The sequence below is a fragment of the Pyxicephalus adspersus genome, chromosome 8 (assembly GCF_032062135.1).
Source record: "Pyxicephalus adspersus chromosome 8, UCB_Pads_2.0, whole genome shotgun sequence".
NCBI lineage: Eukaryota > Metazoa > Chordata > Amphibia > Anura > Pyxicephalidae > Pyxicephalus > Pyxicephalus adspersus.
The window spans coordinates 26,724,826-26,750,607 of NC_092865.1; the positions used below are offsets into that span (position 1 = coordinate 26,724,826).

The following is a 25,782-nucleotide window of genomic DNA, read 5'->3' on the forward strand; positions in this document are numbered from 1 at the left end:
GCAAGGTGAGACCTTTTTCAGCTGTTTTGTGTAGCTTCCTGATGTGAATTTACTTTGACTTCACAAAATGTTAGCTAGGCTTTATTCCAGTGTTCAGTACCAGTACCTTGTGTTCTTTTCAATGACATAACTATTAATAAACAAATAATTATGGCACGTTTGGCTTGGGATAGGATTAGGCCAGTTAATTAGTAGCTATCAGAATCAGTAGGACACACATAAAAGGATTTTCTTCCCAACAACAACTTTAAACTTAACAAAAAAAAAACAAAAAAAAAAACAATATGTCATTCTGGATAGATTTATCAACCTGTTTAGTTAGAAAAACACCTTCATGCCCCCATAACATATAATCCCCAAACCACCTCTTTATATGTAATATTATTAGTGTAGAATAGCGTGCCTGGTCTTTTGGAAGTGAGCCCAGCGCTGTCAGTTGCTTCAGACCTAGATTTTCCTTTGGTCCTTACCATTATGGCTGCGTGTGCTTGTTTACCATAATGCAAGTATTGTAGAGACAGATATCATAAAAACTGATGCAGGTTATATGCACTGGGTTTTTACAGAAAAGATAGATTATAATGACATGCAGATTTTGCAGTCCATTATTGTGACCTTTTTTGCTTGCTATATAACATTTAAGTACAAGTAGTTTATAAAAGAAAATGACCCAAAATGGGACCCAAAAGTCTTGTATATTGGAATTCCTTGTAGGTCCGCTACAGAGATTGAAGTCACAGCTCATCAGACTTTCACATATTACAAATATACTTTCAGATATTTTTATAATATCTGTATTGATGGCATCATAGCATCAAATAATTGTTAGATTTTACTTATTTTTTCACAAAACCCCCTTAAATACAGAAATAAATAAACAAAACATAGAGTTTACTATTTATTCTTATTTTTGTGTTTGGGTGCACTTTTTAAAATGTAAAGTATGATTTTGAAATTTTAATCAACACCCTATACTTTGCTGAAATAAAACTTGCATTTACACAAAGTTTGGGTTTAGTCAACAATGAATCTTCAATGTCTTTTAATTAGGGTAACTTGTTGCCAGGTTTAAGCAGGGCTGGACAAATTTATCAATTATTGTTTTTTATTTCAATCAAATTTTTACTGCAGCTTAAGGTTGATGGCTTTTCAAATTGTAAAGCCCTTAAACTTGGTATATGGAATCTGTCATTAAAGTGGTAGGAGTCGTTAAGTTAACTTAACTCATGATTGATTACTTCTATAAATATGAACAAAATACCTTCAGTGTTTTTGTATTTTTTATAAGGTATTAGTACCATTATTTCTATTTATTTTAACTTTTTTTATTCTTCCAGAGAAAAAAAATGCATTCATAAGCCAATAAGCCACTTTCCCCTGCAGACAACCATTTAGGTGACAGGTAGGATGAGGCTCTATCCTTCAACATGTTCCCCTCCCACTGTTTATGAACTATAGGGTTTGTTATAGGCAGGAGGAGGGGCACAAGCTTTCTGCTTTCTGTTTCCTGGCCAGCCATGATTGAAAAATGGTCAGACTTCAAAATCAGAGACAATTTGTCTTACTTTTAAAGGAATATTGTCAACTAACTTTGGACAAACACATTGTTAAACAAAGAACTGAAATACTGATAAGCTAAATTCTGATGCAAATGACCCCACCCTTTAAAGACATGTGTAATGCGCCTGGGCACACAAACCACAACCAACTCCAGATATCCTTCAATCAGGCTTTATTCAATGCCATAAAGCACAACAAGGGTTAAGTCCAAACAAGCGAAGTACAAGAGGGTAAGGCAAAGACAGGTCAAGAACAATCCGAGGTCAGGGCAGGCAGCAGGCAGAATGGTCAGTAACAATCCGAGGTCAGGGCTGGCAGAGTTCAAGCAGAGTCAGTTTCAGACCAGGTCACAATGGAGATGACAAAAGCAGTTAAACCAACACAATGACGCACCCAAGCACACTGAGTTCACAGAGGCTTATAGCGGGCAACGGTGTACAGGACAGGCTCCCCTTAAATGGCCAGAGTGACCAATGACCTTGCGCCACCTGGCACCGTCTAATAGGAGACTAAGTGAATCCCCTGCGGCTGATTGGCCGCAGGGAATTCAAACTAACTATGTCCCGCCCTCAGGGGGTACAAGAGGGACGCATAGTAGCATGCGCACCTCTTCCTACAGCACCCCTAGGAGGTGCACTACTTTGCACATGCAAAGGAGTGCTGAGAGCAGGAGATTCAGTAACCACATCTGAAGGGATGCAAGGGATTCTGCCTGGCTGAACAGTAGTTTGGCCAGGACGGATCCCTCAGCCTGCAGAGAGAGACACGCTGCGATTTACAGGAAAACCACATGCTTTTATAAATTCTTTTCACCTGGGAAATAGCCCAGGCCTCGTTGACATCCACCACACATATAATTACCTGGAAAAGTCAGCAGCTATAGATGGAAAAAGTTTAAAAGATTAAAAAAAAAAGCTGTGTTTCAGCTAAAAAGAAATACATAAAATACACTAAGGTCCATAGCACACTGGCAATTCAGATTGGCAGAAAGTGCAGATAGATACTCACATGGTACTTGTCCAGTTGGAATGAGTAAGACACTGTGGGACATCACTTAGCAGAAATGAAGCAATGAGTCTTTATTCTGGCCAGGGAAGAAATTACAAAAGCAAAATATTTCTCTGCTTGTGTAACAATTCTAAGGTCGGTGAATTGTTACTAGTATGCCATGGCCCTAAATGCACATTATCGAACAGAAAAAAATTACTGGAGATTATTTCCATATGGTTGTCTATTCCCTAATGCTTTACAAAATCTCTGCAAGACAAGTACTCTTCAGATTTGTTGGTAAAGAAATTTCTAAATATCCAGAGAGTAAATCAATTTACCTTATATATGAATATTAAATAAACTTATCTATTCAAAAAAACTGTTAAATTGTCCTACATTAGGGATATCAAAAACTTTTTTTCTTGTCTTAATTACTCACAAAACATGGCTAAGAAACATTTTTACATGTACCATTGGGATCAATTTATTTCATATTAAGTCATCTTGACAGATATAACAAGCAGCACAATGATGCATTCAGCATTAGCTTTGGTAGGGAAAAATAAGCTAGAATGTTCAAGGTGACCTTTTTATTAGATTAATTTAATACACTGAAGGCTAACTTTATTATTTGCTTAGTTTACTGGATTGACAAGACTACACACGGATGCTATTTATAGAACTTTAAAATGCATTTCTGGCTTTCAGGTTGTTCTTGAAAAGTACAATTTTTTTTTTACAAATTTGATGCTGTGAGAAAAGTTGCTAGGGCTACGTGATCCACTGTGCCACAAAAGTGTTCTGCTAAGCAAATGTAACTGCAATGTGTGAAGCTTTAATAGGTAAAAAAAAGTCAGAGGTCAAGAAGGGTGCAAAGAAATTTTTGTCACCTCAGAGACAGCATATAACCATATCTAGACTGATGATGACATGTTTACTTCTTTGCACCTTAATTAACAGTGACATACTATACTGATAAATGTGTTCTTTGTCTCATTATATGTATAGATAGAAGCACTGTAGCCATGCTATAGAATACATAATGTAATCCCTATATTTAACTTCGTTTCAAGTGCATTAAACTTAAAGTGACTATTGCTAGTTCTAAAATTTAAAAAGTAGTCCCCCTGCAAAGAAAACAATTAATGCTTACCTACCCAAATTCCAACACTGTCTCTTACATGTAGGGTGAAGAACAAAGCTTCCACAACAAAATTTAGCATCATACTTCAGTCTGTATCCAAAGTCTGATAACCTGTGGTGCTTTGAGGTTTCTTATAGCCATGGGACTGATGGAGGAACCACAGAATGTAGTGGAAAATGTTGGCATCTGACACTCCTAGAAGTTGTAATTGCAGCAGGACGGGTATGAACTGCTTTCTTTGCATCTCTTTCTAGGAATAGGTAAAGGTTACTCATGTACTTTTTGTAGTCTTTTCCATGGCAGATATCTGAATATCTCCTTTTTAAAGGTGGGCTTTAGATCAACCAACAGCTTCACCAACAAAACCCTTATCCCTTTTTGGCAATGGATGCTGGGAAAAGGCTCTCAGCAATGTGGTAAGGACAGCTTTATCGCGTACGATTTCGGATCGCGAATACGAATGCACGACCGATAATCCAATTCTGCTTGTTGAATCAGGGGCTATGGCTATTCTTTGTCCTTTTTGGCCATTGTAACCATGCCAGTTCAGGTCAGGCTGGACATTATGGGTCTTCTCAAATTTTAATATAATTTTACAACAATAGCTAAAAGCAAGTGGTAGAACTTTGTACCTATGAGCATCTCCCTGATGCTCATGGGTTCATAGCAGCACAGGGGACCGCATGTCCAAATAAAGCCTTAAGGCTCCTACCAAAGCATACTGGAAAACCTGAACAGAATATACCACAAATACAGCGTAAGTGTAAAGAACATATCTGTTATAACCAATGCAAAAAGCTGGTGAACTTTTATAATCAATAAAAGTCAACCTGAAATGAAAAAAATCAACAACCAAAGATCTAGTAAATCAAAATTAAAGCTGACCCTAATCTTTCTTTGTGCAGTTTGCCTGCTTTCCCTACACTGCTCCAACACACATTGACACTGTGGCCATTCTGCACAACCCTTTATAGTTAGGGGATAGCACAAAAAAAGCCTCATTAATAATCATTGTAATTTTCATGTAGTTAAAAGATTATATATATTCATATATAAAGTTTTTTATATTCACAAAATAATGAATAGTGTGAATCAAGGTCAAACTCCAACACAATATTGTATGCCACCAAAGGCAGTGGTCAGATAGCTGGTGTTACACCAGCTTGTTCTTCATGTGCCGTCCTGGCTGCAGTTATCCAACTATTTAGAAGATACAAACACAGCAGCAAATTAATTTGGAAAAATGTGTACTTTTTAGCCTTTTAGAGCGATTCCTAAGCATGTTTGATTTTCTAGTCATTTAGTATACAGTAGAAGTGTTGTTTAAAATTCCACACTGAAATTTTGAGTTTGATTTGGGGCTAAAAGTTGCAGGGCTGCTTAAATGAGAAATAAAACACCTTCATGTGTTTTATCACATAGTCTCATATAAACGATGATTGGCCACCTTCTCACCCACTGTAATGTATTCATCTAAACTCTCTCTTGAACACACACATGGATACATTTTCTGACCACCAAGCTGCTTTCCGAACATTTACAGGAGGTTACAGCACATTAAGCTAAACCTTCATTTCTGTCTCAGATGATAGATGTAAGAATTCCAACTGAGTTTATTTTATGAAGCAGTTAAATGATTTATATTCGAAAGCACATTAAAACCCCTATGACAGAGTGATTTTGAACTAAAATAAAAAATATTTAAAAAAATCCTGAAGTGCAAAATAATCTCTTTGCAAGTAATGTGCTTTCATTTTTTTTCACGTGTTGCAACTCATTTATTTTATTCAGGCACACATACTTAAATCTGCAAGATACTGCAAGCATCCAACACCTCTGAAATAATACATCATCTTGTACAGATGTTTTCACCCACTGCAAAGCTGCTGCTCATTAATCAAACATTATCCATCGCCATCAGTGCCGAGTCTTGGAAAAAAGTGGCACTTCATTTAAAATTTTGACTTTCATTCACTGTTCCCTTACTGACCTAACTCCATATTTATTTTAAGTCTTAGCATTACAGAAGATTTGCTTAAGTAAATGGTAACTTTAATATTCATTTATTTTTAACTAACCAATTGCATTTTTAAAAGCAAGTCCAAAAATTGTGGAAAGGCTAGGCAGGTCAGGGCCCGTCTGACTGCCAGATTGAAACATTTAATTTTATCAAAAAAGGTGTCTGTAATTAAAAATAGTCAACCCGAAATTGGAAGAGAACAACAGGAACCTAAGGGCTATTTCAGACTTGCAGTGTATGGCAACAGTTTACTGCGCAACCACTGTGACCCAACCACAAACCCAACCGTGGGAACCATTTTGTACACGCATTTAAGTGGTTGCATTTTTATTGCAGTTGTAATGGGGTTGTGGCATGGTTTCTGAATGTGAACAGTGTTGCACCTACAAGAGCAAATGTGTCAAAGTGCATTTTGACGCTCCTCAGAGCCAAGCAGTTTGATAAGAGTTGCAAATCACACAGAATTAGACTGCATGTCTGAAATAAGCCTTCAGGTTCCTTCTACAGCCCCCTGGGAAATCTGAATAGAATAAACTACAAATAAAGCCTACATGGAAAGAGCCTTCTGGCTATATTCAAAGCAATGTATGGAAAACATGGCTCTGTAATACAGACAAACCCTCAGATTAAAAAAAGAGGTTGAAATGACATTTGGAACAAACATGGCCAAACTCACTTGGTGATCATTCAAGGTGTCAAAGATATAACTACAATAGCTAACATGTAACATTAAACAACCTCAGGCAATCAGGGCTTGAGGCACTAAGAAGTAGTATTGGCTGCAGTATAGAATAGTCTATTGCTTAATCTTGCAGGCTATCAAACAATTGTAAAAAAAAAAGCAGCAACTAAGGATACAACACTTACAGATGATTGTGTGCTAAACAATTACTGCATTCTACATGCTCAAACAAATCAAATACTTTAATTAAAAAAGGGGGTTGAGAGACGCACAGCACAAAAAAAAAATGTTTCTAATTCCTTTGTTAAAAAATAGGTGTTTATCAATTATTTATGAAGAGTAAAAGAATTTGAAAGAAACATATAATGAAGAATTTAGCATTATCTGTTATGTGTATGGTAATCCTTCAATTGCACATTTTACTACGGTAACTGGCATTTATTTAAGGAAATTGTTTTTTATGTGGGTTTTGGACATTACAAGAGCTTTGCTTGTTACTCAAGTCTGGATAAAACCAAAAATACCAATGTGACATTTCAGAAAAGAATGACAAGATTGAGCATTTTTCTCGTAATGGACAATTTGAATTTATACACAGTGGTAGATCCAAAGAAATAAAATTACAAAAAACAAGAAAACCATGTTATTTTTATTCTTAGAATATCAGTCTTGCTGTATAGTTTACTTCAAGCATGTAATATGGTCAGTTCACCTAAAAGTAGTATTGTTATTACAGCTTTCATTGTAGTGGGAGGTGTCTGTTACAGGCTTTTTTATGTCTCAGGGACTTTAATTCCGAGTGTTCTTAATTCACAAATCTGCTATTTTTTATTTTGGATTTCTCTAATATAATAAATTAATACATTATCATTTTTGATAGCCACAGCACAATATGAAGAGCTTACTCCCTAACCTCTCAATATTCACCTTTCCAGCTATGCACCCTTACTACTTCTATGGCCACCTCTGCAAAATACTCTGCAAAACCTTCCCCCATGATGCATTGTTTAGTCGTCAAACACTACACCCAAGCACTGTCACATGATAAAGATTTGATATCCTGAGAAACTGGCTGACATTAAAAATGTTGGTGGTGGCTACAGAAAAAGAAGTGGTAAGGGACTGCTGGAAAGCCAAGTATAAAGAAGCCAGGAAGATGGCCTTTACACAGAAACTGCCACAGCATCTTTGGAAGAAATGTCAGGTGGTTTCATTGTCCAGTAACAACAAAGAACTGAAAAAATCAATTTTTTTTGGAATAACCATTTACCATATAAGGCTAGGACATAACTTTTTTTGTTTATAAATTTTGGAAGAGTTAAAAAGATTTTCAAATATTTCTTGCTACCTATGTAAACATTTAGGAGATGTCTTCTTTGTTACAGACTATTTTATAAAACAGATCACTTTCTGTATGATAATTGTTGGGATAAGAAGTCAAAAGACAACTCCCAACAGACACAGGCAGATAGATAAACATCATTTTTAGAACAGTGTGGAAAGTTTGAAATAGGGATATTGTTATTGTCTGCATCTTTATGAAGGAGATTTCCCCTGTATTTCTGTCCAGGTTCCAGGTGCCAGACAGGACAGAGAAAGGTAGAGAAAAAAAATTAGATCACCAGTATTGATTGTATTCTTCCTGCAGCTTATCATTCATGTTCCAATTATTGATTTACAGTGCCTTGTTCTGCATTGGAATTTACCAACATGGTCAAATACCATTTGATACCATTTCACCAATATTGCACACAACTTTCAGCAAAAAAGAAAAATAACCAAAACTAGAGGCCATTTTAAATTGGAAGACTACAACAGATAACACAACATAGCATTTCCTAACAATTATAATTAACTTATACCTCTGAATTTAGAAGAAATTACTCATAGAATTGGAATGGATTTTTTTGGTAGCTTACCTATCAGCCTAAATTGAAACTATAGTGAATCAAGAATCAGTTTGCTTATTTTTGGACAATTATATAGTTGGAGATCAAAGAAAAACAAGAGAAAGATGCAAAGTGCAAATATCACCCCCAAGAAGCAGCTTAGTAGCTGCAAAAACCATCAATTTTGCATTGTTGCTATTTGTGCTTATACAAAAAGCAGAAATACTTGGTTTCAGAAACAACCAAAGAACCCAAGATGCCTTTATTCCCTTCTTCATGACAAAAACAATAATATTTTCCTTATACATGTTCCCAATGCAGTGTTACAGAAGTAATAAGAACTTTTTTTTGAACGGGACATTTAACCTAACCTAACCTTTAATAAACCTCCACTCCCCTCTCCTACATCTCTCTTTATTTTTGTTACTTACCTTTTAAACATTTTTGATCTCCTTCCACCCACCTGCTTTTGTTTATTGCTGCAGTGAAGATGATTGATGGGTGATTTCCACACCCTCTTTAGATAATCCCATAATATATCTTATAAAGGTGTGGGATTCAACCAGTAATGGACAAGACTCTTCATCAGGGAGCCTGCCACACAGTTAAATGACCAAGAGTGTGTGCAGAGAAAAATCTCATACCAGTTCATTTTTTTGGAAAGCCCTTTGACAAAGAAATTTTGGATCTCCCAAAGCTCAGAAACAGTTTAGCCATCATTGACATCTCATCAAAAAAATACAGAGGCGGCAACGAAGAAGAGCACAAACTGGACATGCAGTAGTGACATAGCCAATGAGAAGACACTGGCAGCATAGGTTAGTTTCTCAAAGACTTCACATAAAAAACGAAACTATAAAAAACTAAAATAAATAAATAAATGACGACGACTTTAAAGCTAGGCATATATTATCCATCTATCTGTGAGTGTGTTACTTTTTGAGACTTTCCTTCTCTTGCTCTCTTGTGAATACCTGTACAGCAGGGTTCCTCCAAGGTTTGCTAGGGGTTCCCTGAACAATGAGCAACTTGTGACTCAGTTTAAGTGACAAAATTATCTTTTTGCAGGTTTGTAAGGGTGACGTTCTTCCCACTACCCGGTAACGTATATTACATTCTTTCCACTGACCACCATGCTAATGTACTATGCGGTGTAGACACATGGGTTCTCCCATGTAAAAAGGTCACAAAAAGCTGCCTTAGACTGAGAAAGGGAAAACCTCTCAAACGGAAATCCTCTCAAACCTTTCAGCCTTACACTGACAAAAGCAAAACCTCTCAAACTAATTCTTACAAGTAAAAAAAGGACGAAACCTTTACAGAAGAACCGCACCCCCTGCATTTATTCATGCTAGATGTGTGCATGAGAAATGTACCTTTAAGAAAGAAAGCGTGACATTCTGAAACTAATAAACAACACCGTACATTCTTACATCAGGGGGGTCTTTGAATATTGTGTCGATTCATCGTCTACTGTCCATCCTTAGTCAGCCATAGAAAAAAAAATTCCTTTGGGATAAAGCCCAGACTGCATGTTTGGTATAATCAGAATTTTCAGAAATTATGCCGCATATAAAGGCCATAATAAACACAATTTATATCCTCCCCTGATTCTGCTTTCAGAGAATATGTTCCAGCCATTCATCCTCAGCATAAGCTTTTTAGAAATACAAGCCTTCATTATGTGGAATGAGAATGGTAACTGAATAGCAATAACCATGGAATACTTCCTAAACATAAAATAAAATGTAGCCAAACGTGTCAGCTGTGTAAGGCGTCATTTATGGATACTGCTCATAATGCACGTATTACACAGATAAATGTGTACCATACCATCCTGTTGGCACTTTTATACCATATAAATTCACAGGAAACCACTTGATTTTGTATTTTATGATTTGAGATGTGGAACACAAAACACGCAAACACTCAGCACTGTAAAGCTTGATTTGATGCATACTGCAAAGTACGTGGACTGAAAGCATCTTTCTCTCTCACTCTTTTTACTTAGACGATATTGCGATGCAATGAGCCAGCACAGTACATGCAGTTTTCCACCATGATGAATTAATATGTCTTATGCGCTGTATTCCTAAGCGTTTGAATGAATACAGATCAACTCAGGTGAAATGCTTTAAGATGTAGAAACCGGTGTTTACTCTTGAACACCATTAGAAGAACCATATATCTCTCAATCATCTCAGTTCATTGAGTAAAATGACAGGCGTGAGCTTGTGCACAGGAAAGAAGTGGTGTAACACTTGACAAATGCTTTTTCTCTTGACATGCTGTAAATTTAGATTATTCAAACGTGAGGCATATGGTTACCCTTACGGATGAGAATGTTTCAGGCGTTTGTAATGCTTGTTGCATCACCAGAAGCAGTGGATGTTTTGAGTATGAAGTACATATAAACAGCATGACTTTTTTTTATAGGAAACTTAAATACACAGCAGCATTCAGAAGTCTTCAAATTTGTGTTTCTTTATAAGCAATGGCTCATTACTGTTGAATCATAATAAAAATAATTTTAGAAAATTTTGTTTATACAAGGTCCAAAAAATTAAGAACAAAGTCAGGATTTAGCACAGGGCCCAGAAAACATAAATCACAAGCGATGTGTTTAGGCCTAAGATGACCCTTTCCTCCACTGCTTCCCATCTCGGACTCTGAATGGTGCAAATATTTCTTATGCTTTAGGTAATGTCTACAATTAATTGTATTTCTTTTTTTGGTTTATTTTACCCTTTGTCTTTAATTTCTTCTGAAAAATAGCTGTAATTTCTGTATTCTTATTGTGTAGCCGAAAGTATATCTTCAATGTTATAGAACATTTCCAGGTCCTGTCACTTTCACCTACGCAACATCTCCAAAATTCCCCCTACCTGTCCCGAGACCACCAAACTCCTTGTACACGCTCTTATCATCTCCCGTCTGGACTACTGTAACATCCTTCTCGCTGGTATTCCACTAACCCGACTCTCGCCTCTACAATCTATCATGAATGCTGCTGCCAGACTCATCCATCCTTCCCTCCGCTCCTCTTCCGCTGCATCTCTTTGTAGTTCTCTCCATTGGCTTCCATTTCACCTTAGATTCAAATTTAAGCTCCTGTGCTTTGCCTTCAAATCCCTACACAGTTACTGTCCCACTTACATTTCTGACTTGGTAAAAAAATACTCCCCCTGCCGCTCTCTCGGCTCTTCCAATGACCTACTAATGACTTCCTCACTCATAACCTCATCACACGCACGCATACAAGACTTCTCTAGAGCTCGCCCGACTCTCTGGAATGGTCTTCCTCGTCCTATTCGGCTTGCTCCTACTTTCTGCTCATTTAAAAGAGCGCTCAAAACCCATTTTTTCAAACTTCCCTAAGCATTTTCTTCTGTTTTTTGAAACCACCACTACTTCCAACCAGTACTTCCCACCACTAGATATCGCCCATCCTATTGTGTGTGAAATTCACCCACCTACTAGATTGTAAGCTCTTCGGGGCAGGGTCCTCTCCTCCTATATCACTCTCTGTATTAGTCTGTCATTTGCAATCCCTATTTAATGTACAGCGCTGCGTAATATGTTGGCGCTATATAAATCCTGTTTATTAATAATATTAATAATAAAATGTTGGATAATCTAAGGAAGGGGTCGGCTAACTCTGGCCTTTAGGCCAGATATGGCCTAGCCGGTAGTTTGTTCCGACCTAACGCCCCTGGCTGATCCAGCCGATTGCCAGCCGCCAACAGATTGGCCAGGGGGCATTAGGAACTACCAAAGCCAGAGCCGTTGAAGCGGTGCCGCCCCCTGACAGTGCCCCTATTTACCATGGCCAGCGTTGATACTTTCGCTGGCGCGGTAAATAGGGAAAGCGCCCTGAAGGTAAATCCCTCTCCTACGCAATGCATATGGAGGAGAGGAACTCCACTTCAGGGGGCGTTCCCTGGTGGTGGGCGGAGGCATTAGGGCTGGGTGGGCCTAATGTGCTTCCGTGCTCCCGCCCACCCCATAAATGGCGACCCCTGATCTAAGGTATTCCTGTCTATGACTTTATTAGGTTTAAAGATGTCACTACTGTGCTGCTTACTGTTTTCCTTGCTGGAGTGTAAGCAGGCTCTACAAAGTTCTTCCTATGCAACCTGTTCTTTGATACAGATCATCGGACATCTTTCATTAGGGGCAACGCTAACATGAGGTAGCATAGACAAAGATGGCTTCCTCCATACAGAGACACATAATAAGTCAGTAAAGTAAAACAATTAAAGAGCCTGACCGTAATGTAGGAAACTTGGTATCTTTCCTCTTTTTGCCTTCTTCTGGGCAGAGATTCTTTGGAGGTATTTTTAACTACTTAAGTTCTGGTTCATGTGACTGGGGAGTAATTGTAGTTAGAGAAGCTGACATGTCAGAGAATCTGTAGTAAGTAAGACAACTGTCTTCTCTTCTTTTCTTTGTAGTATACATCAAACTAGGGGTGTAGGGTATTTTTTTCTTCCTTTACTTGGTTAACATCCCGTCCTTATTATAGAGTGGACAATCCAATTTTGTTCATCTTTTTTGGACATGCCCAGTTATTGTATATTATTGGCAAGTTGGCCAGGAAAACAAAATGAACTTCAAGATGTTCTACCCATAATATATTGTCCACATGACTTGAAACAAGACCAAGAAAAAAAACCTTTCAGACTCCTATTAAAAAGTGTTTTTGCCTGATAGCCATCAAAAAATTATACACAATGACTTTCTCCCTACCTCCCAAAGTCAAGTGATCTGCATTCATCATCATCATCATCATCATGTCCCACTCACCTTGAAACATAAAAACCCATTCTAACCTTTTTACTTTGAACCCATTCATTTCAGTTGGATTGTTGGATGCTCTTTCATAATGCCTTCATTCTGGAGAAATGTTACAAGACTCAATTGTATTTCACATGATATTTTATTGTTCCTATTTTAATTAGCCAGTTTTACAATTGTTTGTATGATATATTACCTTATGGCAGCCCGAAATGATATGCATATACCATGACCAAGTTACTTCCTCTAGTGACTGATTGGCATAGTTGGATTTATACTGGAATAAATACCAGGATACATATCTGATTTCAAATATATCTGTGAAGGTTCTCTTTTATCTAAGGTATTGTATATATAGTAGTAGTTACCCACATTCTGGACTGTTTTGCAAATAGTATTATCTCTATTATTCATATTGAACTGACCCTACATGGTATACAAGAATACATGATTAAAAGATGAGCGTCAACTGTGCTTGCATGCAGAACAGGTAACCGGTAGCTCCTAGGAAACTTTAGCAAGAAACCATGCACACTTGCGGCAGCATTAAAGGACATTCAACAACAGGCCAAAGTGTTATTTTTTTTCACAAGGTCACTTTGCAGTCTGTCATACATCTGCTACTGATAGTAACTAATATTTAAGAAAACTCAGAAAACTATTAGCCAGGTGAACCTCTAGTTATTAAATAACAATACTCGTATAAAGCGAAAGTTGCTACCTAAATATTCAGGAATGGGTGTAATGTGTGTTATTTGTGTTCTATTACAACAACAAAAGATGTTACATTTAGGGGATTCATTTGCTAAATCACAGTGCTCCATAACCAATTGAATTTCGATTTAAAGTTTTTACTTTTTGCATCAGTGCTCAACATTTCACCCAGGCTTCTCCAGTAACTTTCTCCAGTTACTTTCTGTTTAAGTGTACTAAGCTGAGTCCAGGTGTAAAATCATTGTTCTGGACCAACTTTATATTGAACCATGAACTATGCATGCACAGTGAGTCTGAACACATCTACCTGGGATAGTATCTACCAGGGGTGAAACCAATAGGGTAATAACTGGAAAACAAAGTTATGCACTTAGTACAGCAGTGGATTTAAAACAAGTTTTACATTGAGCTTTAACTTTACTGATGTTGTTAGGTGATTTATATTTGATTTGCTATAGATCCATAAGTACATTTTGCAAAAGAGCAGGAACCATCTCCGCATGGAGGATATCTCTGATTTCAGGTATGTATTTATTTACATTACCATACCTTATACTAGTCTCCTGTAATCTCTGGTACAGCAGCATCCAGAGCCTGTAATAGTTTGCACTTTATGAAAATGCTTATAGGAAGATTAACCCTATCTGTGTCAAGTCACAATATATCAAAACAAAATTGTTGCCTACAGGTCTTCTTTAAAATAGTAAGGCAAGGTAAAATGGCAAAAATGACAATTATATTTTTGAACCTAATGTTACTTTGTTATATGTTACTTTAAAAGGTGACAGATTTTTTCAACTTTTATCAAACCTTTAGGCTATCACACCTAAAACAAATACATGCTTCAAATATAGACACAATAAAATATTTCCCTTTCCCATCTTGGCCTGCAGTCTTTTTCTTTTTTTAAGCAATGTGATGGTTTGGTATCCCTGCCCCAGTGTCAGTAGCAGTAAGCTGAGATGTGTTAGCAAGGAGACTTTTCACAAAGTTGCCAAAGGGTCTGCTCCTCCGTCACCATATAATGCAATTTGGGCCAATATTATATTTTTTGGTGGTTCCCATTGCGTTATTTATAAATGTAATGTATGTAATGTTCAGGTGATTTGTGCAAGTAGAAAATGTTTTGCAAAAAGGAAGCTACTGTTTACTAGGTGGTGAATTTCTATGGTTAATTTCAAGATATATGAAACTCCAATACACAAAGTTATTTTCACCAATAGAGATGGACAAGGTGACAAGTGGGAGGGATGTCCTTAAATTTTAACATTGTACATGTTTCAAAGAACCCCTCCAACAGTGGATGTCCCCAGAATTTTTTTTTCCATACTGGTTGTTTTATATAATAGGCTACTGCACTTTTCACAGAACGCTAAGTGCTTTGGCAGGTGCATTTCCCCACTTTAAACACTTTCCATCTAGTGTACCCACCAGGGTCAACAAAAATAACTAAAGGGTCAGCCTTGTCTGCATGGGTCTTTATAGTGCACGCTGCATTTGAACAAGGTGTACACAGATGTGTCCTGAGCCCTTTCAGATTAAGCGTTGGGTTAAAAACATGTTGAACACTGTTTTCCAGCAATGGTTTACATACAATCTTATATGTAGACAAACAAAAAATTAGAAGTCTTACTGACATTGAAATATGTTATTTGCTATATTTTTCAGACAGACACTGGAAATGACTACTCACCAATGCCGATGAATATTACAGCGAAGCCCTCTTCCTTCAGAGATCTTATATTCATTCCATGCATTCCTAGGCCCTTGCCCTCAATTACCTTATAAAAGAAAATACATTGCCAATTAAGAAAACTAATGTAATGTAACCTAATAAGAGAGAAGAGTGTTTGGAAACAGAGTAAAAACTTTGAAAGCCTGGAGGAGAATGAGACAGAATGCATAAGACAAAGGGGATACATAATATGATTTGCAAACTGCTCATTAAAATGTGATTAGAACGAAGGTTCTTTCTCTGATTTGAACGTTGTACAGAGTAGGAAAAGAACAGACATTTAATATCTCTAACAATATTTTAAGGCATACAAATGGAAAAAAATCTTAATATATTGCCATTTAGAACAGGTTATGTAAGGTAATGTTACACTGCACAGAAATACATGTATAAAAATGTTATTACACTCATTTAGCACAACTGATCCTAGCTATTTCTAAGTATGGTGGGTCATAATAGTTGCGAGTACTACATAAAGGGGCCCCAGAGCCAGATTGGTTCTAATTATAGTAGTAAGGAACATCAGCAGCTACTCCTGGATATAAATGGGGCTTCCTTACTCGCTACTGTGCAGGACGGAGGCTTGATAGTGGGGAGGGCGTGGTTGGCATGAGTTGCAGAAGAAATCTTTTGCTAAAAACAGCTGAGCAACATCTTGTAACTTTTTAATGACCAAGACAAACTCTGCAGTTGTTTCTTTTTGCATATCAAAGCACAGCTTGCTCCAGAATTTAAGGATTTTATAAAGTAACTGACACCACGCTGATTAATAATATGTTGAGACAAACATCTGTCCTAATACATTTATTAAAATAATCTACCTGTTCCCACTTACATACAAATTCAACTTAAGAACAAACCTACAGTCCCTGTCTAGCATGTAACCTGAGGACTACCTGTACTCACAATTTTATTGCTGCTGGAAGTGAAGAAATGAAGCCCTGCACACGAGACACTCTTGCTAGAGATTAAAAATACCTGAGGATTCCAAAATCTACTCTGATGTGACAATATGGACCAATCATCAAGTACCCATGCTGGCATAGAAGGAAGGGTATTAATGTATATGCTCCTCCTGTTCTAAGTATTGACAAGTATCAACAGCAGAAGGGAAGCATGGGGAAGGCATGTGCTGCATGAGCTGGGGCACATGTTGCTTTGCCCTGCATCTTTCGTGGGAGCGATTTTAGTAAAAAAAAATGCCAATTGACAAAAAGTGTTGGAGTAGATTTTGACCACTCATGTACTGCATGAATAAAGGCGAGGCTAGTATTGTAAGGTGGGATGTGTTTGACTCATCTCGTTCATATCAAAAAGTTTCGGGGCTGGTAATATTATTTCTAAATTTATAACACAATTCATCTTCAAGGGAATTTGTACCCAAAGTTCTCAAAATGTGAAGTATTCAAAGCACAAAACAGTGTTCAGTTATTGTTCATTTATATATCATTCACCCTGTATGAGAATATTTCCATTTCATGCACTTTTGAAAACAATATCTCCAATTTTCTCTGTTATTATGTACTGGTTGCAATTACGTCAAATGTATGTACAAAGCTGCAATCCTGGAGAGCATAGTGAGCCAGGGTCATGGCACAATAATGGAAATGTGTGGAAATTTACTGCTAAAAGCAAACATCTCATTACAGTGTTCCTGCATTGCAATATGCTAGTAAACTACTAAAAGCACATGCATTTTTCTACACGGGAGAAAATAAAGGAGAAACAGAATTGTAAAAATAGAGTTTATGTTCATAATATACCCTCAATGCCAAAATAGTATTGATAATGTCCATTATTTTTTAGCATACAACATAAAGAATCTTATATTTCATTATGCTGTATTCAAAAATGGAAGCTGGGTTGTATATTAGGCATGGCTTTCTTACTAAGCATTAGCAAGTCAAGCACATGAAGGATTTAGTATTTCAAATGGTTTGTTCTGAATCCTGCATTTGTATATATTTATAACTACTTATGCCTATGCAACATTCAATGATAGAATGTCAACCTTTACCAAGTATGATCTTATTGTGCACACAATACTGCAATACAGTACTATTATATGAGGACCTGCAGTGTGATGTAGTGCCCAAAATGTGAGATGAGTATTGGCCTGCATGATGAAATTACAGCTAAGAATCAGTTGGTAATTTAGGTGGCAGTTTAGTGGAAAAGAGTTAAATTATAGTTAGACTTTTAGTTTAATTATTCCATGTCAAGATGCAAATGGTCCACATTTGAAAGGTTTCATGAATTTATCTCCAATAAATAGAGAAACTTCCTGTGGAAAAATCTTCACAAAACTTACTTTTCTGCAAATGTTAAACCTCTGTTCTCTCTGTATTCAGTGGTGGTCCGTGACTCTGGCTGGTGCGCCCCCCCTCCAGAAGGGTCCTTCTTCTGACCTCGCTGGGGGGTGTACCAGCCAGAGCCACGGACCATGTCTCCCGTATAAATTGTAGATGGGAGAGTGGGCAGGTTCTGGCATAATGATGTCACTCTGGGGGAGGTTTCTTTTCCTTTGAGTGATACATGGCTTCCTGCGCATGCGTGGTACAGAGTCCACTGTTCTTTATCTCCGGTATTGATGTAAGGTTCTAACACTAATGGATATGTTAGTTTCTGAAGATTTTTTCAGCAAGCACTCTTCGATGCAGAAAAGAACTGTAGTAGCAAATGTAAACTTCAAACTTTTTTTTGAAGATGTATCTGTTTTTGTATCTTAGTTTTGTAACAACAGATATACTATGACAAACAGAAGCCATTGTAATATTACTTTTGATTCGCTGACTTAAGTTCTTGGTATTGCATATAAATTATCTGCAGTGCAGCAATTCTGGAAGGGCAAGTACCTAAGCATCATAGTAGCATTTGTAGTCGCATGATGCAAATTTATAGTCCAATATATCGCGATTGTTTCAGGTCATGTTCTGATCACCTAAAATCGGGGTACTCTGTCAGAGACTGAGCCAATGATGATCCACATGGGTGGTATATAGGGCAGGACATCAGTAGTGAACCTTTTGCCACCATGCCAGCCCCACTACCCTGGACCTTAACTTATGCTGGCCATGCAGATTTTAATCATTGCTAATGGCTTGTATGCTTTCAGATAATGGCGAAATTGGGATATGTACAATGTTTTTATATCCTTTTCACAATTAAAAACATGTTTTCCTGCAGCATCTCTGAATGTAAGAGTGACATCCAAACTCAAATAATAAATATATCCATCCAATATATCAATCAAATTAGTAATTACTAATGGGTAGACCCTTTAACCTTAAAGGTGGACCTATTACCACATTAATCACACACCATTGTTTTTGAGGAGGACCCCTCCCCTGCCCCAATGGTATAAACTAAAGGGAAAAACAAAAACTCCTGGGATAAATATGTCACATATCCCAGGAGGCTTTGGGCTGCTTCCTCTTAACATGCCCAATATCATGCAAGCATCATATGGGGCTTTTCTGAAATGTAACACATGCAGCATGTGCAGTTTGGGTGACACAAGCAGAAAGATGGTCGCACCTGCTGTCCTGTCCTTGGTGAAAATAAGCTGGAATGGTGCTGGACTTATTGGGTTCAGGTTGCAGAGAGATTGAGGGCTCCTCAACAACAAAGGTAAATTCCATTTTTTTTTTATTACATTACTTTTAAGTAGAACTGTGGGCAGGCTCTGGACCCCCACATATCTGCATACTCTTAGCAATCAGTAAACATGCTTTAAAATAAATCATCTCTAAAATCTTAAACCTTTGTATGTGTAGAAGTAAACAAGCATTATAAAAATATTGTTTAGCAACAAATATAGAGCTTTATTGGCAATCACACATATAAATTGTGTTTCAGCAGATTTTGTTAGGTAATTCTGCTGCTTCAAGTCATCACATGGAACCCCTAAAGCAATGTAACTTTGTATTGTTTCTTTTTTTAACGGGCAATTAATCACATGTGGGCATGGCGAATGAGAACTATCGATTGCCCTTTTCCAGACTTTTGGCATTCAGACAGCAGACAGACAAATGCCCTGAGCAATAGGAAGCATCTCTCTACCACAGCCTACTGATGCTTTTAATTGTTTGCTACTAATGGACATGGTATTTAGCAGTTTACGTTTGGCAGATTAATTTATGTTATCATTATCATTACCTTAACACCGAGGTCCTTCATCAGCTCAATTTCAAAACTGACAACATCATATGGCAAACGGAACTGAGGGATTTCTGATGCACTGTAAAAATAACACATAAGCAAGATATGATTGAGATTTATTAAACCCTACAAAGTGTTATTTAACATTTTCGAAAAGTTCATCCAATGATAAGAAACGGATAAATGGGTGACTCAAGCAGGAACAGATCATTAAGATTTAAAACTTGAAACATAAGTAAAAGAACTATGTAATGTTTTCTGACACGTTGGCTTTGCACTCCTGAACCATTGAAACTTCTGTCTGAATTATGCTAAAATAATAGGTGGCACACCCTGAACGAAAACCCAGATAAAGTCATCCACTACTGTTCTGTCAAAGATTACAAGCAAGCAACAACAGATAATAACTATTTTATTTAAAAAATGATTTTAACAACTGTTAAAGTAAAATTGTAATGTTTAGGAACACACAATGTCCCACTGGACAGGTAGGAAGATCACTTTTAAACTTACAACGTCCTATGTAATATTGCTAACTGAACAGTGGTGCCAATGCTCATTCATTGTTCATTGAGCAGGCTGGAGGTGGACAGGTGAATATGCAAAGCTAAACAGGGAATAATGAGTACTATGTGCTGGGCACATGTGTGGCGGAAGCATTCGATTCACAAAACTATCTAATTAGAATTACAAATCACATGTCAGGAAAGCAGTAAACATATTCCAATAGTGGATGCACCTCTTTATGTAGTGCCCTAGTCCTGGGTAAGTTCTGCTAGGCTGAGTAAGAAAAGAGCAATATTAATGAATAGGTACAGAGCCAGACAGAGAGAAGGGAAGATAGGTGCAAGGGGCTGCTTGACAAGGTGGCAAGGGAGCCAGGTGGGCCAAGGGAAGTGCTGGAAGGGTAAGAATAGGAGTGCTGATTGGCTAGGGGACAGGGAGAAGGTGTGGTGAATGAGAGGTGATAGGGGGGTGGGAGGAAGGTCACAGGCGGTTATGGCTGGGCGAAGAAAAATTTTCCTGCCCGCCCTCTTTTTTATGTTTTCTGACAGAAGGGTGTTTAGGGCAGCTGAGTAGGCAGTAGGCTGAGTAGGCTTCAGAAGGCAGTAATCTTGTTGGTGCTGGAGACAGGTGGAAGGACCCATCTTTGGTATGGTGTTCTCTTATTTGAAAAGTGAATAGTAATAGGCAAATTCCTGGTTATGCCTCGGAAAAGGTTCCACTGGGAATCCAGTAAATGGGGAGCTGTGATTCAGTTTTCAGAGAAGACAGTCTACTGTAAAAAGTTGCCTATATGCCACCCGGTAAAGAGGTCCTTTTGTGCATTAACTACTGACTTAATTAACTGTCCTTCCTTCCTTACCATGGAGCAGACATCAGCCAATAGCAAACTAATTATAGCTATTCATAAAAATAATGATGAAAATTGTATCTAGCTAGACAAACCACAAACATAAACTGCAGATAATATTATGAATGGTTTACACAAAATTTTCGCAGCTGCTAAGGATTGTTTAGATCTGCAGCATAAGAGAGTGCATTCAAATGGCACGATTTATGAAAGCTCTCCAAGGCTGGAGAAGGCACACTTTTATCAGTGTAGCTGGGTGATCCAGCAAACCTGGAATTAATTTCTTTAAATTCATTTGCTATTTGCTAGTAAATGTTTTGAATCCTGGACCAGATCCATTCTAGGTTTGCTGGATCACCAGCTTTACTGATGAAAATGTATCTTCTCCAGTCTTGGAGAACTTTAATAAATCAGACTTTAGCCTCCACACATAGGTACTGTATGAAAAGAAGAGACTGGAAATTTCATGGGTTGCCCTAAGCCCTCCATACCATTTAGGTATTGTTATCACCATATGTTTTAAAGTAAAATGGGATTTCAGTCCTCACATTTGTTATATTGTTTTTTTTCTCTAAATTATTGTAATATGTTTGTATATAATATAATATAATAAATTAATTGCTCCTAATGTCTACAAGTTTTCAAATCAGATCTCTGATGTTCGTTGTACTGTGAAGAATTGTGATTGGTTTACTGATGCTTTAAACCTTTTCACTCAACATTGCAGATCTTGATTATTATGTTCTTTTTACCTTAACCCTCCACAATACGTCTGTTTCTCAAAAATAGTGATATCAGAATATCCAAGTCGGGAGAGAAAGGAGGCACAGCTGATGCTTGCAGGCCCAGCACCAATAAGAGCGACCTTTGTCTTGTATGATGCCGGCATATCCTCAACAGGAGGGAGCATTGGATTTCTTATCTGAGGGACTTTCATTGCTTTAAAAACCTAAAAACAGTAAAGGAAAAAAACATATTAAATAAACTTTTATTACAATATTACAATGAACACAGATGCTAATTTACATATATATATATATATATATATATATATATATATATATATACCCTCCTTACTGGGTTATTATATCTTATATAGCCCCTGTGAACTTTGAAATGCCTTTAAAAATCATCACTTTAGGCATGGAGGTAACATAAACAGATAATTTCTTCTCATTACCCCGTGGCAGGTGAAGTTTCCTAATACAGGTGGATTTAAAGACAAGAACTTTTCAACTTACATGTTTGCTGTTCTCTTAATTTTGATACATTATTTGAAATGGAAGTTCCTATGGAACTCCAGTAAAAACTTTTTAACAGGAACCTGGATGCACAGAATTTGTTAATAAGCAGTTTGTACACAGTGTCACTGTGGCTGAGCACTCCAAATACAAGCAACAGTGGTAAGGGATAGTATATCAGTCTTTACGGCAGGAGCGGTCCATAGGGGATCAGCCAGCATAGACATATCTGCAGCATTGGAGTAGTGATCATCTAGGCACAGAAGCAGCACCATCAAGAGACCTGAATGGCAGGATTTAGGCATGTCATCCATTAGTGGAGCTAAATAGCATAAGGAGCGGGTCAGAAGTGAGTGGATGAGACAGAAAGACAGCAGACTTTGGCCAAAGTTGTGCTCTATAACTCATGACAGTATCGTTCTTGGTGTCCCATCGGGGAGCTCTTTTTTATGCATCCTATTCAAGGTATAGAGCAGAAGTGAAGACAAATCTCTACACAATACAGTTATCACAGTTAACTATTGGAAAATTAGTCTTCCTAAATATGGAATGGCAGTGCCAATCAAATACAGTTACACAATTATTAATTTATCTTAGCATTTGATGTATAACACATTAACCCTAACCCCAAAAATACAATTAAAATCCCATACACAATGCAAAAATTCCTCCAAATAACATACCAGCATGGTATCATTTAGAGTATAAATCACTAATAATGAATCCAAGAAGTAGTGACCAATAGAATATGTACTAATTTCAGAGATTTTGGCTCCCGCAATACTTAAGAAGCTTTTGCTACAGGTCTCCTCTTCATCACATCAGTTAGATTTGATTTCTCCAAAGATGTCTGTTTTTTCATATTGTATATGATGTGTGACTAATGTGATTGTAGCATTTTTATGTTTTATGTTGTTAATGTACATTTTAGGCACTTAAAAAAACTCTGTATTTGAATATGTTTTTTTCCTTTTATTTCTGTAAGCTAGAACATGATCTATAATGTAAATTATTACAGTTATAATTGTATTTAGTTTGGTGTGCCCTTTATTGTTTGTTTATAGATTTTATGGCTGACAATGATTAATTTCTGGTTGGTCTGCTTGGTGATACAACTTTCTTCCTTTGTTTAGTAAGTACTTTTCCTGTTGTTCAGGTGGTAAACAATGTTACATTCTATCTCAGTGACAAAAGTCGCCAGGACAAATATTGGTTAAATCTACCTGGGGGGCTCAAAAAGCTTTAAAAACTTTTAAGAACAGTGTGGTTGGTGCTTTGGACTCCAGTATAAACATCCATATAGTTCCTCAAGATGTATTCTATGTAAATAGTAGAGAATGGCTCGTGTTAGTTGTAAGTTCAGTTCGCAGTATTAGTATTTGGTATGACAACAAAAGGCCAGCATATTTGGAGATTTCATCAGTCCCCTTCATAAGGGTTCAATGCACAATATAAAGAAATGAAAAGGAATATATTCTACATATTAACAAAAAAGTAATTTACAAGATAGGGAAAACATATTTAAAATGCATTTAAAGGTTTTGTTTATCCATACTGAAAGAATTATTTGTGGTACAGGTATGTTTCCACTAGGGGTTGTTCCCATGAATGTCAGATTTACTGATTTATAAATAGATATTGAGTTTATACAAGAAAGAAAACATATAGGGATGAGTGTACCTGCTAAAAGCATTTATGTATCTCCTAGGCTCAAACTCAGATTTCAAATGTGTTTATCCAAAATTAAAGTTGGCTATACATACAGTTTAATTTTAGCACTATGGCCTTGAGCTACTAGGGTGTTGGGTTCTAAAGATAAGCAATATTGAGAGTTTGTATTTACCCAGGAGATTTTCATAAAATGCTAAAATATCTTGACTATTCTTTTTTTTTAAAAGCTGACTACAAAGAGACAAGTAATTCAGCGTAACGGGTCACATAAAAGTCAGACTGAAGACATGCGACTTAGGTGACAAGGAGTCAACAGTCCTAGAGGCTGGTATAATTCTGGCATATTAAATACAAACAGATTAGACAGAGCTGTCCAATTTCTATGGCATCCAGTTCGGAAAGTTCCCTTTAGGTATGTAAAGTTCCAGCCACGTTCTAATTTATCACATTCATATATTATACAAAATAATCACTCCAGTATTTATTGTTGAACTGACCTAATATAGTGTGGTTAATAGCACAGAAAAATTGTATTCACAATTATTGGATCAAACAAGTGATCTTGAGTACAGAACAGAAAAAAAGCAAAAAATAAAAAATATGCTACATAAAACCCTAATAAAACTGAGAGCTAAAATGTCATTTTGATTATGTCTCCATCTCCACTGGTTATCTAATTATCATGATAGCAGTCTAGTTGACTATTTCACACTCAAATGCAGTGAGTGCACTATCACAGTCATTTAATAGCAAGTAACCTCTGTGGCTTGCCTTCTAGGAATATGTCCAATGTAATCTCTTTCCAGTAATTTGCTTAGTACTTTTTAATAGGAAAATCCTACTTCAACTGCACATTATTATAATATATATATATATATATATATATAAAACAAGCCAATAAAAATTATATTTGGATAAACTGACAATTTATTTGGAATAATTCAAAATGTAATAATACATTATAACAGTTTATACAATTGTGGGAATACACAAAAACAGAAGATTTATGAATGATTTTTTTTTTCAGGAATTATTTTTTAAATGTAATTTAATTTTCAAGTAAATCATAATTCCATTGCCTGTGTGTTGCACAATAAAAATGTTACTTCGTTATCCACCTTCTTAGCCTAAAGTGTCTCCTTTGCCCACTACCCAGCACATAGTCTAAACCAACATGTAGACATTTACACATAAGGTTATGTCCAGAACTGACAGTGAGAAATACATGTTAGCACATTAGGGGAATTGTTGTGTGCTGTGTTGTATGTGCATTGGATGTGTGTTGCAGTAATACAAACTTTAACACATGCATTGCCACAAAACACCTTATTGGAAAGATCTGTTTGGGCTCTAATATCTACCTACTCACCTCCTCTGCTGCCAGAATTATGGTAACAATACTTTTGGAAACAAAAATGTGTTATTAGCATAAGGAGGTATCTCAGTACTTTAAATGACTTTTATTTAGGGATATCCCTGTATATGTGAACCTATTGGTAAATCAGTGCTGCTTCCTATTAGGAGTTTTAAAATAAAGACTGAGACAATGATATGCAAATCAAATATCTAAAAAACCTGACAGAGGTTACAGCCCTGCTTTCATTTTGAAGCAAAAGACTGATATCATTATTACTGTAATTATTGTAAAACAGGAGAACAATATACCTATTCTAGCTCGAGTAGAAAAATAATAGCCAGCAATAAAAGTTTATATTTTGGGATATCATGGGTTTGGCTGAATGCACATATCTATTATTACCCTTCTTCTAGTGGTCTGAAATTTAAATTGCATATATCCTCTACCCTGTTTCCCCGATTATAAGG

The 25,782-nt window shown here is 36.8% G+C and overlaps 1 protein-coding gene across 1 annotated transcript in view; it reads right to left on the reverse strand.

The window, feature by feature from the left end:
• The window catches only part of DPYD (dihydropyrimidine dehydrogenase), a 517,061-nt gene that overhangs the window by 312,686 nt on the left and 178,593 nt on the right, over window positions 1–25,782 (reverse strand). The window contains exons 6-8 of the mRNA XM_072419842.1: window positions 21,799–21,995; window positions 19,690–19,771; window positions 15,490–15,577 (exon numbers count right to left, since the gene is read on the reverse strand). Of these exons, the coding sequence (XP_072275943.1) occupies window positions 15,490–15,577; window positions 19,690–19,771; window positions 21,799–21,995 (367 nt within the window). The remainder of the gene's footprint in view (window positions 1–15,489; window positions 15,578–19,689; window positions 19,772–21,798; window positions 21,996–25,782) is intronic.